The sequence below is a fragment of the Meleagris gallopavo genome, chromosome 6 (genome assembly GCF_000146605.3).
Source record: "Meleagris gallopavo isolate NT-WF06-2002-E0010 breed Aviagen turkey brand Nicholas breeding stock chromosome 6, Turkey_5.1, whole genome shotgun sequence".
Lineage (NCBI taxonomy): Eukaryota > Metazoa > Chordata > Aves > Galliformes > Phasianidae > Meleagris > Meleagris gallopavo.
In genome coordinates, this window is record NC_015016.2 from 44,849,893 (window position 1) to 44,868,791 (window position 18,899).

The 18,899-nt window shown below is 38.1% G+C and overlaps 1 protein-coding gene across 2 annotated transcripts; it reads right to left on the reverse strand.

Moving 5' to 3' along the window:
- Positions 1-5,004: 5,004 nt before the first annotated feature.
- Positions 5,005-8,731, reverse strand: LOC104911565 (probable G-protein coupled receptor 141). 2 transcript variants are annotated; one of them, XR_002116252.2, is made up of 3 exons: positions 8,286-8,731; positions 7,666-7,806; positions 5,005-6,612 (listed from the first exon to the last, which is right to left on the reverse strand). XR_002116252.2 is itself a non-coding variant. In XM_010713025.3 (2 exons), exon 2 carries the CDS (start codon positions 6,583-6,585, stop codon positions 5,722-5,724), a length of 864 nt encoding a protein of 287 aa, XP_010711327.1. In that variant the 5' UTR covers positions 6,586-6,612; positions 8,286-8,696; the 3' UTR covers positions 5,005-5,721. The 2 variants fall into 2 exon arrangements, 1 of the variants encoding a protein (XP_010711327.1); XM_010713025.3 differs by lacking the exon at positions 7,666-7,806 and having other exon boundaries at positions 8,286-8,696.
- Positions 8,732-18,899: the final 10,168 nt, after the last annotated feature.

The following is an 18,899-nucleotide window of genomic DNA, read 5'->3' on the forward strand; positions in this document are numbered from 1 at the left end:
GGCAGGGCACTGAGAGCTGCCGTCACATCTTTCTTTAGCTGAGAGAAAATTACTTCAGCTAAAGCTCAGCTTCAGCTAATAGCTCCTGCTATTTCTAAGTCTAGTGCTTCACAAGCTGCGTTAGTTGGCTTGTATGCTATGTGCACCTTGATGATTCATATAGAATCATATACATATTCTTAAAGGAGGAGATACTCTGCAGGCTGGGATAGAATCTCAGTCCCAAATGGGTCAGAAGCTAGGAAGTAAGGGGTGTGCTAGTATATCTACTGGGGTAAGAGACAGCCAAGAAATAGAAGGTACAAAAACAAGACTACCAAGGAGCTGAGTTGATGGAGCAATGAATGTATTTGCTGAGGACTTCACATCCTTTTGGAGAGAACATCCTGGGGCTGGTTGTCAGCATATAAGATGAATCAAAATGTGAATCCTTTCAAGAGTTTGCATAGAAAGCATGGAATCTAATGATTCAGAAATAGAGCTGCACAAGGCACTTGACTTTTTGCTGTCAGATTTTTCCTTCTCAGAACTCTCAAGAGTTTTTTGTTGTCTATCTGTTCAACATAAGGAGTGCTTTTACTGCTAAGGAATAGGTAAAGCAATCTGCTGGCAGAAGCCTTGCCTCTTGTTCTGTCCAGATAATGCCAGAGCGTAGATGACTATGAGGAATTACAGTCATCAGTAGCAGAATTTAGAAATAGCATTTCTGCTGTTAAACACTTCCCATTACATTATATGACTTCTACAATGCAGATCTTTCATCTGGTACAACGTCTTCCTCCTTGGCTATGACTCCTGCCCTTTCTTTGTCTGTCTGGTTCACCGAATTGCTAGTTGATGAACAAATACTCTGTGCACGACAAAAGAAGGTTATATCCTACTATGTATTCATTACAGCCCTTAACCAATAGCTGAAAATGATGTAGCAAAAAAGACATTAAGAAATGTTATTTTCTGATGGCCATTTGTAGCTTTGGGAGGGTAGGCGGGGCATTTTATTGCTTTATTTACATATTTAGTAAATTCATTTTTCATATTTGTTTGTTTTCATCTGATATCTGTTCTTTGTGTAACAATCATTGCTATAAATGCAACCCTCTCAGAGATTTGTGCAAAGTCACTCTGTTGAAAACACAAAGCTTTCATTTATGGATAAAAGTGGTTTTTAACACAAAATCCCTTTCACAAGTTTACTCGTGTGGTTATACCCTGTGTGCCAGATCACTGCTCCCTGGCTTATGCTTTATAAAATACCATGGCACCAAGACCCCAAGATGGACTATATATAATAAAAGGCAGGGACTGCAGTGGGCCTTTGTGTATGTGTTGCAAGGGAAAATATATAGTTGTGAAACCTGCTGTTCTGGACAAGGACACCCTGCTGTAAGTGAATCCTTAGTTTGGGGACCAACTCCCTCATATCAGAGTCACACTGAAATATGGTGTATCAGGATAGCCAGGAAAAGGGATTCAGACTCGAACAACGAAAATCCAAGACTCCTTCTATAGTTCTTCCTTGTGAAATTCCAGAGGAAATTATCTTCATTGATTGCAGACAGCAGAATGGGCAATGTAAATAGTAATGAGCATCCTGCTGTGAATGAACTTGGCAGCTGAGCTGAGTCTGACTGAGGCAAATAACATTACCTGGTTGTGTTGTTTTTCTCCACCAAAATCTGTTAGTGCTCAAAATACTAATGCTCATGTGGAGAAGAAAAATAAAGGAAGAGGAGGGCTGTGTTTCCTCCTAATGAATCTGTTCCTTTAGCTTGTTTACAGTGAGGGCCATTCTCATCTGACAGCATCATCAATATGACCTTACTGTATAAGCAGGAATAGATGCACACAAAGGTAATGGAGACTTTTTTTTTTCCATTTAGTATTGTCGTTCTGGATACTAGCAGATATGAATCACAAAAATATGTCTCTAGTGCAGTTTGCCTATGAGTGGGTTCAGATCACCCTCAGCTCTTTTTAAAAGGAGATGTCTGAGCCAGGTACAAGAGGCCAGCCATTGTAGCACTGCAGCTGTGACAGGAGGAAGTTCCAGAAATGCTCACAAACTTTTGGGCATGTGTAGTAAATGAATTTTTTTGTGTGTTTTTTACATTTCCATTGAGATGTCAGAGTAATTTTACTACAGAAGACAGCATTTATGCTCTAAGTGTTCAGAGAACCAAGGATGATGTGAATGTAAACTGATCAAATTTCCTATTTCTCAAAATTGCCTGGACTGTGGTCTATCAGTTCTTCTCTACTATAGCAGAGAAAATAATCTATTGTGTGCGTGTTCTCCAAGCACATTTTATCAGAGAAAATGTAACCTCTGGGAGAATAAAATATATACCTAGACTCCTGTTGACAAATTACCTCTTGATTTTAAGAATTCTCTTGCTCTGCCTACAGATTTCTATTACCAAGCTAATTTAGGAAGTCAAGGTATACACAAATAGGCTTTTTCTTTTGCTTACCTGTTGTTCTTGAGCACAATTTCACGCAGATAGCAACAGCAGAAGATGCATTTTAGTAGTTTGATATTCTTTCCTTTAGAAAGCCTGGGGATTTTCCCAATATTCATATGAAAGCATTAAAAATGAATGGGATGACTAAATGGTTTGTAATTTTATATACTCAGTTAACATGAAAGCAATTACTAATGTGTATAATTATCTCCAGAATTACTTCGTTTGTATGAACAGCATTCAAACCGACAATTTTAACTGTTTTCCAGGGAATGTGTTGTTGCATAATGCATAGTAAGAATAATCTCCTACAGTCTGAGCTCAGCTTTGTTGCCCTATCAGAATTTACTTCTCAGATTATCCTCTTAGAGAATGATGACTTCCTATTTTAACCAGTATTCAGAATGCTTACAGATTTCAGTGGGTGACTGGGTATTGGTTACAGCCTGTATAACATTGAGTCTCAAAGCTAATAACACTGGTATCAATGCTTTAACTTTTATTCCCTGAATTAAGGGAACAATATTGAGATCACTGAGTAGTTTGACCTTACATGGCTAAGTTCTAGTCAGTGAGAGAAGAGACTGAGAAAGTATTAAAAAGTGGCTTAGGTTGAAATATAGGGCCAGATAGATCAGTGGTGAAGATCAAGAGATACAGAGGAGTGTGATTCATGGTCAGGGTATAATGTTATATGGTATGGAATATACCTTTGACAAATTTGGGAGAGAGATTTCCATCAGTGTCCTCTCCCAGTGCTTTGCCCAGCCCTAGCCTATTCACTGGAGTGCAAAGTGACAAAAACTGAAAGTCTTGATGCTGTGCAAGCACTGTACAATAGAAGCCAAAACACTGGTGTTCTAATAGCACTGTGTTAGGCACAAATCTAGAAATCGGCATCAAGCAGGCTGCTAGAAACACTGTTAATGCTGTCCCAGCTGGTCCCAGGGCTAGTGCAGCATGCAGCCCCATAGCTCCTAAGTAAGGCAAGGAGAGCAGGTCTGGTGATGGCCAGCTACTGCCAGTCAAATACAGAGTGACAACACAGCTTCAGAATCAAGGTTGAATACAGGCATTGTACAAGAGAACGTATTAGCAATTTAACTCCTCAGATATAGACAGATATGAAATGCATAGTGTGATCAACATTTATACCAATACATGGAGCACAGAACACTCCTGATGTTCTCATACCTTCAACAAGGTGCTTGCTGCCCCATCCAGGGCTTTGCCAGTTTTCTTGAAGATCCAGCTTGAAGTAACAGATATACAAACAACTTGTCTGCAGGCCTTGTCTTTTGCTTAGTTTTCATCAAAATTGTTGTAAAGTACCAAAGCTTTGTTTAAGCTTTTTCACCTTGAGAATCCCTGGGTCTCTTATCAGGTCCATAAGGCGCATCCTACTTAGAGAAAGATTTCAGAAACTGCTATTTTGGAAATCCTTTTTAGAATCTGTCCTTTCGCATTGTATCCCTGTTTTACTCTATTGTATTGTAGCTCTAACTGCTCTCTTTGAGAATCATGGACTGCGAAGACTGTGAAGTGACAATGAGAGTGGACCTAGTATCACTAAGGGAAGTATGGGACTTTCAGAAGGCTTCGGGACTTGCTAATAATACCCTGGACTCCCTCTTTTTAAAAAAGGTGGAAAAGATCCTTGAACCATTGGGAATGTCAAATGAAACTTAATGGCAATGATTAAAAGTAAAAATATCTCTTCAGCATTGGCAAAGTCAATGCATGCTCTTTTGTTAAAAATTAAAAATGAAAAAGGCCAGTCTGAGACATCACTGGCAGTACTTGATAGGTGTAGCTCTTTAACCCTCCCAAATCAACTATGGACCTGTTTGAATCCTGGCATCATAACAGTTCTGTAGAAGAGATAGCCAGTGTTTGAGTTCTGTCATCTCTTGGGTGAGTCTGGGATATCTGAGATGGATGAAATCTGGCCTCAGGCTGTTGTGATGCAGCAAATGACAATGGGGCCTTAGACAGAAGGGTTAGAGACCTACATTGAGCAGAACAAGCATGCATGGAAATAACTTATACAGAATGAGGAGAAACAGACATTTCCGTGATGGATGCAGTTCCTGAAACAGCAAGACTCAAGTGTTTAATTCCACTTTTCAAGGTCATAAATAATGTAATCCATCCAATGGAAAAAATATACACTCCGTCGAAAGTTTATATACACATGCAGGAACATATGTTGAACCAGTTAAACACAGTTCAGTTAGTTTATTCTGGTTTTGCTTTGTTACATCTATAAATGGAAAAATATGGCATCTGATAATAAATAGCATGCAAATGAAAGTGACCAGACATCAAAGACTTTTTCTGATCAAAGATTTTTTTGAAGTCTGATAGAATATTTCCCCATGTCAGAGAGCAGCTGATCCTTCAGCGGGGTACTGAAGCCCCCAGTTTTGAATTCTAGCTCCAGTTATGGGCAGGGAACTGTGGTAGCTGTGATAGACTTAGGGAATAACAGCCACCAATTCAGTCCTGGTGGGAGATTAACATAAAACAGGTTTTTTTGGTGTTTTTTTTTTTTTTTAAACCTGTGACCTGTTCAACTCTTGCTAATTCTAGAGGAGTAAGAACTGCAATTCAGGGGGCTGCTTGTATTTTTTTAAATGGAGCAAGTAAAAATGAAGTTGTTAATCTTAATCTTGGTTTAATATACACTTTGTAGAGGTGAAGAAAAAAAGCTTCTTCTAAAATACTCAGCTAAAACTTTTAATTCATGCCCTGTTTCATGCCTTGAATATGATTTTTAGTATAGTTTGCGTCCTTGTGATCTAAAATCCTTTGTGGAAAAATACTGTAAAGAAATGTCTTTCTTTCCTCTTTCCTTTGGCATCAAAGCTGTCAAAAGACGTTGTTAGATTTTCACAGTGGATAATTTTATCAGGCACAATGTTTCGTTATTGAGATGCTCTGAGGGGAAAAAAGATGATGGATAGTTCTACTGCAATGGTTAGAGAGAGACAGCTGAGGAAAATCTTAATGAAGATTCACAGCATGACATTTAGGTCAAAGTCCAGAGTAAGGTTAATCTGTCTGCCTTCAAGGAAGAAGGTGAAAAACAGTAGCTTCTGAAAGATGTATCTTTCTAGCCTGTAAAAGCTGGAAACTACTACAATCCTATATAGCTATGCTTAAAACTCAGCAGTCCCCCTGGCCCAGTAAAGTCCTGACACAGTTTTTTCTGCCAAGAGCCAGTACTGCCACACTGTTAGTTGGATTTCCTGATAGTTCAGTGGGCTATGCCTGCTATGAAGCACAACATATCCAAGCAGCACATTGTTGTTAAAGCTAAAAAAATTTCATTGTATGTGAGAAGTTTATGGTCTTTATCTAGGTGGAAGTTTTGAATATAATATACTCTGAATACATGATGAGGTGTAAAACACACTATTGTTACCAAGGTGAAGAAGAAACTCTTTGCCTGAGCCCTGAATTCCACATGGGAGTTGATTTCAGGCCAGTATTTCACAGTCAGTCTGCACATCACAGATAATTGGATTATAGTGAGCAAACCACAAACTGCAAGCAGAACTCCAATCAAGCAGTAGTTTACTACCACCATCGGCATCTCTTCCATCTCCTTCTGGAACTGAAAACATTGAGAGGAAGGATATGTTCTAGAGGTGCCATAGTAAGAGAGAAAAACAGGAGCAATCACCAGAGCTCCTAGCATCCAGACAGCTGTCACCCAAATCGTAGTGTAGCACTTGTTGAACTCAAGTTGAAAGAGACGCATTATGATGATAGCAACATAAAAGGTGAAGGTGGTGTACATGTGGAGGTAGATGGTGGCACTTACTAGCTTGCAAGTGAATGTCCCAAATTTCCATTCCTGTGAAACGTAATAGCTGAGGCGGAAGGGGATGCTGAGTAACAGAAGGGTATGCAGCACTAGGAGGTTGATTATGATGATAATCATGGCAGATTGGGATCTCCTTCGAAACAACTGGCGAGACATCACAAGGACACCAAGTGTACCCCCAGCTAGGTCAATGCTGTACAGGATTATGAGAATAGAGCGAAGCCTGTCTGAGGTGTCCAGCATTGTCCTGATTGTAGACTGATTCTGCTGGGTTAAGCTGCTGTTGGACATCTTGCTAAGCACCTCTTTTGAAGGTTACTGAAAAAGAAAAACGGGAATTAGTAAAATAGACATGTTTTCTTCATTCCTTCAAAGAATCACAGAATGGCCAGGGTTGGAAGGGACCTCAAGGATCATGAATCTCCAACCCCCTGCCACATGCAGGGCCACCAACCTCCCCATTTAATACTAGACCAGGCTGCTCCCCCATCCAATCTGGCCTTGAACACCTCCAGGGATGGGGCATCCACAGCCTCTCTGAGCAGCTGTTCCAGTACCTCACCACTCTCATAGTAAAGAACTTCCCCCTGGCATCCAACCAAAATCTTCCCTCCCTCAACTTAAAACCATTTTCCTTCCTTTATTGTTAACTACAGAATGTCACAGATTCATGAAGTAATATCTAAGTGAACTGTTTGACGTTATCTTATATACATGACCTTACAGCAGTTCTCATGGTGCATATGACAGCAATAAACTGCATCTCTTAGTGTTAAAACATATTGTTTATAATAGTGAAAGTGTCTTCAATTCGGTAAAATGCATGACAGGATATTTTTTCAATTATTTGCCTCTATCAGCCTTCTGAAATAATTAAGACACTGACTGAAAATTCTACAAATGTAATTTGCATCTAAGATTGAAGGAGGGGAAAATAATGAAATGTAAAGAGGCTGCACATACAACTTATGCATAATTTATGAAGACACCGAGGCCATATTTTTAGCATTTTGCTGGATGACTGTAGGACACCCGTAAGGCTGCAACAGTTTCTAGATTTGTAGAGCACACTGGAAATAAGGATCTGCAGATTAGAAGTCAATTTCTTCTCACTTCATTTCCAAAACTTTTTGCTTCAGAATTTCTCTTGCACTGCTCTATTATGAAAAGTAAAGAGAAGCTAAAAATAATTAAGGATTTTATTTTATTATTTTTTTTTCAAGGAGGAAAATCTATAGGCACTTGTTGAACATAGCCAGATACATCCACATTCATATTTAGATGTAAGGCTTGCACAGAGTTCTCTGTTTGCACAAAAGTATATGGGTGTAGCACGCAGGATACATGAATATTTTGCTAATGAGATCTCACCTTATAGAGGGTATCAAAAGAATGTAGTAATGGCTGAAATATGGTGTCTTGGAGAGGTAATGAGCTCACTCTCTGATTACTCTCTTGTTTGGAAGCAGTAACGTGGCTTTAATCTGTAATCCTTAATTCTGTTGCGCTCACCTTTGAAATGATTATAAAACATTTCCATTATCAGGGTCATGTTTTCCCCAGTAATTGATTGTAACTGAAGAACATTTTCAGAGAAAATTCTTATTTTTTAAGCATCAGTAAAGCATCTTTAGAAGACCATTGGAATACTGTGTCCGAATCTGATCTAAACCATTTCTGTTCTTTTAAAATGCATGTTCTAAGAAGAATTCTAAAGAATTCAAAATTTTTCGTGCCCACTAATATTTTTGAGAAATTTGCGTCACTATCGACTTTGCTGTAAGAAGTTTTACAAAGCTTATGAAGATGACTTTCCACTATTGGCATAAAAGAACGTTCCACTACATGTTGTTAATATTTCAAACTGGCTTTAAGTAGGAACAATCATTTTTAAATGATAATAAATGGTATAATTATAACCCAGATACCAACAGTTTATATTAAATAGAAGTAGATCTTCTATTTATAGAAGAAAAATTATTAATTTTTACCTTGTAATGTCTTAGTTTGGTGATTCCTCCTCCCTTTATCGCCATTTCATGCACCCGTAGCATACAGCACACGTAATCAGTGTGAAAAAAAGAGCCTTGGTCTTTGCTGTTCACCCAAGAGCAGCTGAAGTTACTCAGCCCACATACAGGAAGGAAGAAGTCATATTTTGATTTGCAGAGATAGCAGTCAAGTAAGTTCAGCTTCCAGTATTACTCTATTGTTCATGCAGAAGAAAATGCTGTAAAGCTGCTGAGTTGTCAGAAATCATCACAATGCTTGGACTTGGAGGACAGACTCACTTGGCAGGACTGCTTCTGTCCACATTTGGTCAGTCTTAAGCTGGGCAGTGATTTCCTCAGCTGAACAACTATCACAAGGTACTGGATTTTGCCAGTCAGCAAGTAAGTGAAGAAATGTGCATCTGAGTAGGGGATTTTTCATTATAAATGTATTTTATCCTGCACTTGTCCTATATTTAGTAGTTTATAAAATGTGACAGAATAACAAGGTGTTTAGCAGAGTTAAAAAACAGACATCACTTGAACAATCTGTCTTCAAGAATACAGAGGTAGTTACTCACTGCTTAAGTCGCATAAATAAAGTAAACTTCATATATATAAAGCAACTTAAGAGTTTCTGCTGTTAAAAAACACTGCCCAAGACCAGCAACTATTGAAGATTATTCTGAACTACATGAAGGCTGATCCCAAGCCAAAGCATATCTATAAGGTAAAAAGGAAAGCAGTGAGTCAGGGATTTTCCACAGACTGTAAAAGACAGTTTATTGATTAGAAATGAAAGAGGAAACAAAATATGTGGTGATTTTTATTTTTTTTTTTTTCAATTAGATTTCTAAACCGCAGTCAGAATGGTCAATATTCAAATAAGAATGGTTAATATACAAAGTCTTGTGAGCATTAGCATAAAGCCAATATTCCAGCAGGGCTGAACTAGCATCACTTCTGCAATTGTAAATAGTCATCTTCTGTGAAATATGAGGGTGGTTCCCTTTGGGAAACTTCTATTACTAAGTATAGTCATTAGGAAGAACTAGATAGACAGTAACTAAGTACAAAGACGCACACAAAAAAACAAGGGCACTGAAATTCAGGGAGAAAAACTGAAAGAGTTTTGAATGTGAGCAAGAGCATACAGAGACTGGTACGTGGGACATTCTCAAGATAAACTTTGAAAGCTTTGAGAAAACAGTTAATATTGCATTTAGATAAGGATTCAGAGCAAGTAGAAACCCTGTTTTGGAGACTGTATGTATTGGTAGCTTGGGGGTAAGAGAAATGAGTAATTGCTCCAACAGACAGAGTGAGAAAGGAAAACAGCTGTGTGAATAATGATACTCACCAGGTACGGATCCAGCTTCTTAATACCACATAAGGACAGGCTGCTTCCTGACATAGTAGTGATAATGTTTGGACATCAGAATGATTGGTTGGGTCTGCAGAAACATATAGAATAGGGAGCAAAAACATATAGGGAATAGGGGGAAAGCATGGGTGTCAGACACCAATCCTTTCAGTAGGTTAAAGTGCCCGTGAAACTACCTACATTCACAGCCTCTGGGGAAAGAAGGGAAATGCATGCAGCCTTGTGTTCTGTCTACAGACAGCATCTGGAGCAATCCACAGATTGAATCACCAAGTAGCACTGAAGAAGAGAGATGAAGAAACTGATTTGTTGAAGTGACAATTGTGTAGAAGTAGGTGCTCCAGGCAGAGCCAAAGCCAACTAGAACATCAAAACCTTTGCATACTCTCTTGCCTTTCCCAATCAAGTCTGAGCTCTTTGGATGTATAATAATTCCAAAAACTACAGACAAAGGTGCTCCTTTGAAACAAATGTGGGGCAGAAACTAAACTTCTGAATTGATGCTTCACGTCCCTGAGTTGCTATGTCCTCAAAGTGCTCCTTGTATGTTGAAACTTCAGTGTTCAGTGTGTTAAACTTTTATCTTCATGTTGTGTTTAGAAAATTAAAAAAATAAAAAAGAAAAAAAAAAGAAAAGAAAAAGAAATATAATGTGTTCAGCAAAACTAGGTCTTACATTTTAGGTCAGATTCCCATTAGGGTACAAAAGGAAATTGAGTCATCTCAGCCTGTACAAATGAACCTTAAGATCTTACTTCTGCTTCTTTCATTGTAGCACAATTTGCCCCTGGTGAGACTAAAGACTGAAAGAAAAATGCACATATACACGTCAGAGATCCAGGTCAAGACTAGTATCACAAATAGAGTTTAAGAAGGGAAAAGAAGAAGACTTGCTGAATGTTCAGAGACTGCATGAGTTCCTCTAAGTGGCAGATTTCTGTGTATTTGATTTTATTTTATTTCTGCAGGATTGCCTCTACTTTCAGTGTCTCTGTGTGAGAGAATGTGTGTACTGGTCATTATCATAGCAACTATAGTTTCACATATGAACTCAAGAGCTCCTATCTTTATAATATCTACCATAAAGCCATGCCACTTTGTTTTACTGGATCGATTTTCAATTTTATCTACTTCCAATTTAGTGTCCTAATTACTGGTCATTTCAATTATTTGTGAATACTAAATATTCTATAGCAAGTTTAACTTAGCTCTGTATATGCCAACCATAAACAACATCAGAAGAACAGGGAATGGCTGTGTTACATTCCAGCTTACCGGTCTTTCTGTGGTTGCAGCAAGTAGTTCTTGCTGTCTCACTCCCAGTCTATCAGAAATGGGTCACAGGTACTGGAAAATGGGTAAATCATTTTCCTAAAACATACTCCAGTGTTTTAGGATAATCACTTTAAATTGCAAATCCCACCCACTCATGCTTCATGAAGAAATGTGTAATTTCAGTCAGTAAGTGATAAAAAAAAATCAGATTTCAGATTCTTAGACTAATCCTCTGTTTATTTGCAAATTTGAGAAGTTTCTCAGGTTTTGTGATGATGGAAGAGACTACCTGGCTTCTCTATTTATTAGAAATAATAACACAACATAGTTGCCTTAGTCATAACTATTTAATATGCTTCAAAATATTAAGCTTTACGTAAGAAGAAAAAAACATGTAGAGGAGTTCTACAGAGGAACTTGACAAGGTTTATCAGACAAAGGTTACATCTTACTTTTTGAAACAAAACTTCTTCAGTTTGAAGTATGGAGATAATATTCATTATCATAAGCAGAGGAACTTGTGGGCTTTTTTCTCCTGAGTGGTAAATACCAGTTCAGTAGTAAGATAGATGACTTATGAAACAGTCATATCCTGTTGTTAGGTCTAGTTGTTCTCAATGCTCATAAAGGCAATTAATGTTTTCTCTGCTTTTTGTTGTTCTAGGAAATTGATAATACTAGCATTAAAGCACCTTTCAAGGAAACAGCTGCAAAGAGCCACATGTGAGGAGGGCTTTGGCACTGACAACATAACCTTTCCCTGCCCCAAGCTTCTTTCCTTTCTGTTGGAACATGCTGCCACTAATCCTCCTCATTACAATTAATTTCTTCCATTTAGAGTCCTGCACTCTTTCTCAGAAGTCTGCTTTTTGATAGCCACACTCAATACTGTTGCACCCTTTTTCTCACATTTTTTTACTTGATCAATAGTCATACAGCCACAACAGCAGTGACTTCTGCTAGCACCATGCAGAATCCCCAAGGCCTCTATAGGGAGTAAATCCTATGAATATTCATGGCACAGAGACAAATAGAAAGAAAACATAAATCATGTGACTTATTCTAGAAATCGGAGATCCTTGTCGCATGGACAGAAGTTTTAAAACTATTACAGAAGGCGTGGGCCATGCTCAAAGCAAAGAGGTTGTGCTTTCCAAGGCGGGCTATGCTATCAGTTTTGCACTTGTTTTATATATTAAAACTTATTTTTATGTGTACTTCTTACTAAATAACCACAGTGAGCGTTTGGAAAAAAAGAAAAAAAAGAAAAAAGTCATTTCTATTGTCTTTTTATTAATTGGGGAAGTTTCGTTACCTATGGTGTTTGCAGGAAGAAGTTAAAACGAATGCCATGCCATTTGTCTGTTTATACCTCCTACTCTGACCGCATTGTAAACAGAATATAGACAACAAATCAAAATTCTCTTTTGCTAAAATGATCATGATCCTGAATATCATTAAACTGTCTCCATCAGTGGATCCAATAGCTTTCACAATTTCATTGTTTTTTCAGCTCAAGGGTTTGAGAAATTACTGTAATTATAAGAACATTTTCACCCTCAAGCATAGATGGGCCATGCAGCTAATTAGCATACTTCAAGCTAACTCTATGAAAATGAAATATGTGATAGGTTCCAAATGAATCATTTAGCAGGATCCTGTTGGACTTATCTTTCCATGCTGACAAAAATGGATTGTAGAAAAAGAGAATGGGATGGAGGGGAATGTTTAAGTGGTTTAGTGATTAACTTAAATGCTTTTCATTCAACCACTAGCAGTTCCTAGATGTGAAGGATGGGAAGGCAAAAGACACTAGCCATTTTTTTTAGTTCTTTTTTTGCACATGCAACATGATGTTACTTTATAGAGTCTGGTTTTCAATACCTGCCAATTTTGAATGACTGCAAGTCAAATGAATACAAAGTGTCATTAGCTCAACGCTTGAATGATTAAAGACATCAGTTGCTAATTAATCAGAAGGGAGCAAGTGAGTCTAGACGAAACACCTCTGATCTGTGTATTGTCCCACTGTAGTAATCTGTCTTGGCTAACTCAAAAAGTTGATAGGTGAAAAAGGAAAAGTGGATAGGTCCAGGAAAAGTGTTGAATAAATAAAATCTAGTGCAAATACAACACTTGCTAGTGATGTGCTACATTCCCAACAAGTAGAGGGAAAGACTGAGGTCTGCTCTCTGGAGATCATCTGCCAAATGCATCATGGTTTCTGAGCCCAAAAGGAGGGATCAAAGCCACAGGATGTTTAGAAATGGATGGGAATATTCAGCTGCAGGGATAAGATCGAGGAGTGAGGATAGAAAAGTTCTTAATGTTAGACAAGACAGATGATAAAACAATTTAAAAAAAGAAGGTAAATCAAAATAAAGTTTAATAGCGTGGCTAAGAAAAGTGATATTTCATTGCTCAAGCAAGTGAGAGGAAATGAGAATTTTCCCTCTTTTTTTACTCGTGTATAGCAGGAGATAGATTTGACTGCACTTGTATTAGATTGCTGCAAGTCTGAAAAGGCTTCCATGGTAGTACTTCATTCACAGTGCAAATGCACATTCTGGAAAGAACTGAAAGGAGAAGCTTGTGGTTCTTTAATCATAGCCATTGGGATACTAAGATCCTTGCAAGTCTGCCTAGATAATCTCCTATTGTACAGTATTGTCAGTGACAGTGTTGTCAGCTGGCTTTTCAACCTCCAGGATCTCAGAGGGTACAAAGCTTTCTGAAGGGAATGCAGTCATTTGAACCATGAAATAACTGAAAAGGCCCAAAGTCCTTGATCAGCTCCCATTTTAAATGAAAGTGAGAAAACATAATGATTGCACTTCTGGAACCATCTTGGGTTTTATAAATCACGACACTTTTACTACCGGTATTCTTCTGGCATAAATAGTAGCCAGAAACTAGCACCCGTGTTTCTCTGCCTTGTGACTAAGAGTTCTTTCTCACATGGCTCACTCTCTCCTTCGCACGTTACAAAAGCTGAATGGTGCCAGCCTTGGCATCACCTGCTTTCCAAGTATGATGGGGCTGGTGGCAGCTCCTCATGGTCATCACCGATCCATGTTTCCCCAAGGTTTTCTTTTCAAAGAATTTTACTTTCAGAATAACTGCAACCCCACACACTTGCACAAGCAGGACAGCTTCCCATGGTCCAACTATCATGTTCATTCACCTTCTCCAAGCACAAGTAACAAACCTTCAGCAGCCACTCGCTTGCTCTGAGAAATAATTACATGAAGATTTTCTTTACAAGAGGTCCTGTTTTTTTCTTAAGTAAATCATGAACTACTGGGAAATTTATTTTTTTTTCATATCTGAGAGTGAAAAAGATGTCTTAAATGTAATTAATTGATGTAAAATGTAGGTGAAAATCAGGAATGGAGTTTATTTGCAGGTTTCAAAGGTACACAGATTTGTGTGCAATTCTGTACGTAATGTATTTCTGTACATCTTTAATGTACAAAATAGCTGAAGTAACTGTGGTAGAAATAACTGTCTTTAAAAATGTTACATTCATTTGTAAAGCTGGAGGCCTAATTTATCTAAAAATACAGATGCATTCTTTGCAATCAGAAGATGTAAGGTCTCAGACATAAATCCAGGGATTTAGTCATCAGTTCAAAGAAAGACAGTGAAAGAGGCTGTTAATGATCTTGCTGCTATTTTTTTGTTGTTTGCCTTTTTTGCTCTGTTTTATTTCATTTTTTGTGTTTTTTTTTTTTAGTAGGGATGGTTTAGGCATGACTTTCAAAGCTTTGTCAATATTATTCAATTGTTAGCTGTTAAGGACTGAAAATGTATCAGTTTAAAAGTTTCTTGTGAAAGCCTTCTGATAATTGAAAAGCTACTTGATTAAACTATGAATATATAATATATTTTTCCTGTTTGAGCTTTCAGATTTTTTTTTTTGCTTGATATGCTCAAATTTATCCATTTGAATAAAAGTATTATTGTATTGAAATCCAATTTAATTTTATAAACTAAAACTACTTTGGATTTAGTGCAATCCAAAGCACTAGATTTTAAAAAAAAAATTAAAAAAAAAAATTACAGCATTTTAATGCCTTGTTTAAAAATGTAGCTTAATTTTGGAAGTGTAGTGTGTTGTCCCCAGCTGGCAGTTGAATTTCCAGTCAGTCAGTCAGGCAGTCACCTCCTGCTATGAGAGAGGAGAGAGAACTAAACGAGCAAAATATATATATGTATATAAATCTTGTGGATCAAGATAAAGACAGCTTAACCTGTGGAAGAAAACAAACAAACATAGAAATAAATTAGTGGTGCAAAACCATTCAGCACCAGCAGGCCAATATCCCACTATTCTTTGAGCAGCAGCTACTTAGGAAATACGCTTCCCCCTGCAGTTTTATTGCTTAACATCACATTGTGTGACATGGAGTATCTCCCTGTGGTTACTTTGGGTCAGCAGTCCTGCCTGTGTCCTCATTCCAGCCTTTAGCCCAACCCCCAGCCAGGCTGTCAGATGTGAGGTTCAAGCATGGCACTGAAAGACCACTGAATGGGATCAGATAGCAACAGGTGGCAATTAACTAATTGCTCCTCAGTGCTGGTTTTGATAACCTTCAACATAGCACGGACTTTTTAAAAGGAGTTAGCAGCATGACCTTGTGATGTGGGACTATACAGTGCTACATTAGCCAGAGTGTGGCTAGGAGATGGAGAAAAGTGGGTTTAAGCATGAGAAAAAAGGGCCAAAGGCTGAGGCTAGGTTAACTTGGCTGCTGCCTGCATATGGAGAAGACAGAGCTTAACTCCCTCAAAGTTAAATGGCGGAAAGGACAAGAGGTGAGTCTTGAGTTGCAGCAAGGGATACTCTGAATCTGAATGATGTACAAAAAGAATAATAATAATAATAATGTGAGAGTGTTGCAGCTATGGGTCAGCAGCACAAACGAGATCTTTGGTTTCTCTGCCTTTGGAAATTTTGAGAATGCAAGCAGGGCCCTGTGCAGCCTCATCTAACTTTGACTTTAGCCATACTTGACAGAGGATAGGACTACAGGACCTGAAGAAATCTCTTCCAACCTATTTTTAGCGTGATTCTGTAGTTCTAACTAGTCTCAATACAACTGAGAACTGAGATGAAACTCCTTTCCACATGTTTTCTTTGTGTACAGAGCTTTGTGAGGTTTCAAGATACAAATTATAGTTACTAAATTCACTAACTTGCAGTAATTATTAAAGTGGAGCATTTATTAACATAAAGCTAAGTTAATGTTTGCTCTTACACACATTCTGACCTTCAGAACAAGATTTTGTCCTTGCTAATATTTCATCAGTTTGTGGTTTTTTGTTTTTGCTTTTTTGTTCTTTCTGTAATGATGAAAACAGCTCTTAGAAGGTGGAAAGTATTTTAGCCCAACATATAGATATATGTGTGTGTTCTTTATTTTTTACTTCACCAGTAGCTGCAAAGGCTTTGTACTCCTACACTCTTTAGCAAAAGATATTGTTGTGGTGATGTATTTCATGTGCTGCATTTTTGCATGTGCCTCCATTACCATTTTGTTATGTCCCTCATACAGTTAGATAAGCTCACCTGTGACCAGTTAGGGGGAATTTAGGCAAGGAACAGCTGGCAATTTTCTTTCAGATTTGTTTTTGTCTTGCAGCTTGGCTTTGCTTGTTTGTTCATGAACTGCTTGCTGCCTGATTTCACTTGTCAGGTTTTTCATCTGTTCATGTAGTTTTGCTGCTTCATGTAGTCCACATTCACAGGGTGAAAAGTTTGCTGTTATTTTTTTCTGGCTTTGTTTATTCTCCACACTCCACTGTTGCATTTCAAAAAGCTTCATCTCACCAAAGAATGTTCACCCTTTCAAATTGCTTAATTATTGGAACATTAATACCGCTCAACCAAAGAGGCATCAGCTCGGGTTTGCAGTCTGCTGGTAGTGGTGGAATGTTGTCATTTAACCACATTAACAGAATGAAAATAGCACCCTCCTCTCATGGTTGTTTGTTTTTTTTTTTTTTTTTTGTGACTGTTTGCAGATTACTGTTGAAGTAAAAACAAAATGCACATGGGTGCAATATTCACACAGCAGCTCTGGACTGAGCATATTCTTGAATATTGGGAGAGTTCTATGGGAAATTGTCTCATTTATTTTAAGAGTGCATGGAGGGAAGATATAGCAGAGATAGTGAGAATATGCATATGTACGGGTTACATTAGTGATGAGAAACAGCTACACTAATTAAGTCCCTAATGAAATTAAATTCATTCACTAAAATGCATTTAGAATAAAGACAACACAAAACAATACTATACCAGTTTCTGGTTCTTTCATAAGGCAGGGTGACATAAACTATATTATGATTATGTATTGTAACATAGTCAATGGTAAAGAGGAAGGGGAACATTCTGTTGGTAGGCTGAGGTTGTTTTAGTTTCCACCAAAGAAAACAATAGCTGCCTTCCTTACCTGCTTTCTCTCCTCCAGATATGCAGACTATTAAATTAGAGAACTGTTATTAAGTTCACTTTTAAGTTAATTTTGGAAAAAATATCTTGATACGTGTAAAATCTTTGCAAGTAATGCAAGCTCAGAATCTAAGCTTGGAAACATAAAGCAGTATTTTTTCTCACTGAGCTAGCAATTATTTTTGTGATTGATACAATTGTGATGAGGGCTGTTGATGAATTTATTTTGCTCTATTACATTCCACTTGCCTTCCTTGATGGTCCTTTGGTCAGTCTGAGAGAGTCACGTTGTCTCCATTGCTGCCAGCTGGACGTTGCCTTGGCCACGCTCTCTTTTCTTGGATGCTGACCTATATTCTTCAGGCTGTGCTCCTTTGTCCTGCTGGTAAAACAGATGGGTTTTGGAGGGTGGGACAGCTAACAGCTGTGCACTGGACATAGTCTCTTCTGGTAAAAGGCTACATGTATTGAAAGTCTACGTGAGTGGAAGTTTCAGATGCTATGGATGAATTTCTTCTAATGGAGACCTCGATGAAGGCTCTGTAACAGCCTCTGCTTTGGTGGCAGTACCAGTGGGATCCTTTGGATCTTCACTGGCTGTTGGAATGGATGGTGCAGCAGGAACAGTCAGCGCAGAGACCAGGTCCTCCTCAGTCATTGAGCAGCTGATCGCATCTGGTGTAAGAGAGGTCAAGGTGAGCTCACATCTGGAGCCTGCTCCAAACAGAGCTGAATATGGGAAACAGCGTATTCTTGAGTGGTGATCTGAGTTCTTAGAAAACTGCACAAAGCAAATTCCCAAAGAAAAGTTTTATTAATTATAGTCTATCATACACCCAATGAGCATTTGACCTTGAGACTGTCCTGGTTTTCCTTGTACCAAGCTGAGCTGAGACCACAAATATTTCAGTTCTTGTATGACTTCATTAATTAATTCAATTCCATCATGTCCTTCTAATACAACTGGAGCTCCACAAATTAAAAAGATGTCAAGAAGCTGTAGAGCAATCTCAGCTCTTTTTTATAGAAGTGGATGGAGAACACAAAATTTTGGTGACACCATTGTCCACTTCAAGCTGTCTAAAGTCGTATCAGTATAGTCAATTTGTCCTGTGCTAAGTGCTCCTTGTTTAAAACAGATTGTCCAGCAAACTATTCTGCCAAGTGGTGCTTTCTTTTTCCCTGGAACACTCTGTAGCTGGTTCTGAAGAGCTCAACAGTGTCTGATGATGTTTGCATGGAGAGAGGACAAAAGTTTTCTGACACAATCACTGCCATCATGGCCAGTAGCCATATGTCCTTTTTTGATGATGTTGAATCTATTCTTGATGCTCACATAATGGAAAATTCCTCTCCTCTCTGCCTTCTCTTAATCAGCTTCTCAATGTCTCCGAATTGTAGAATTTCATATTAGAAATGTGGGAAATAGGAAACTGTTCCTTCTCAATAAAGCTGTATCTGAAGGGGAAAAGGCAGCAATGTACACATGGTTTAAAAA

Bases quoted from the DNA above. Each gene is read 5' to 3' on its own strand.
- LOC104911565 (XM_010713025.3), bottom strand. From the start codon at position 6,585: ATGTCCAACAGCAGCTTAACCCAGCAGAATCAGTCTACAATCAGGACA.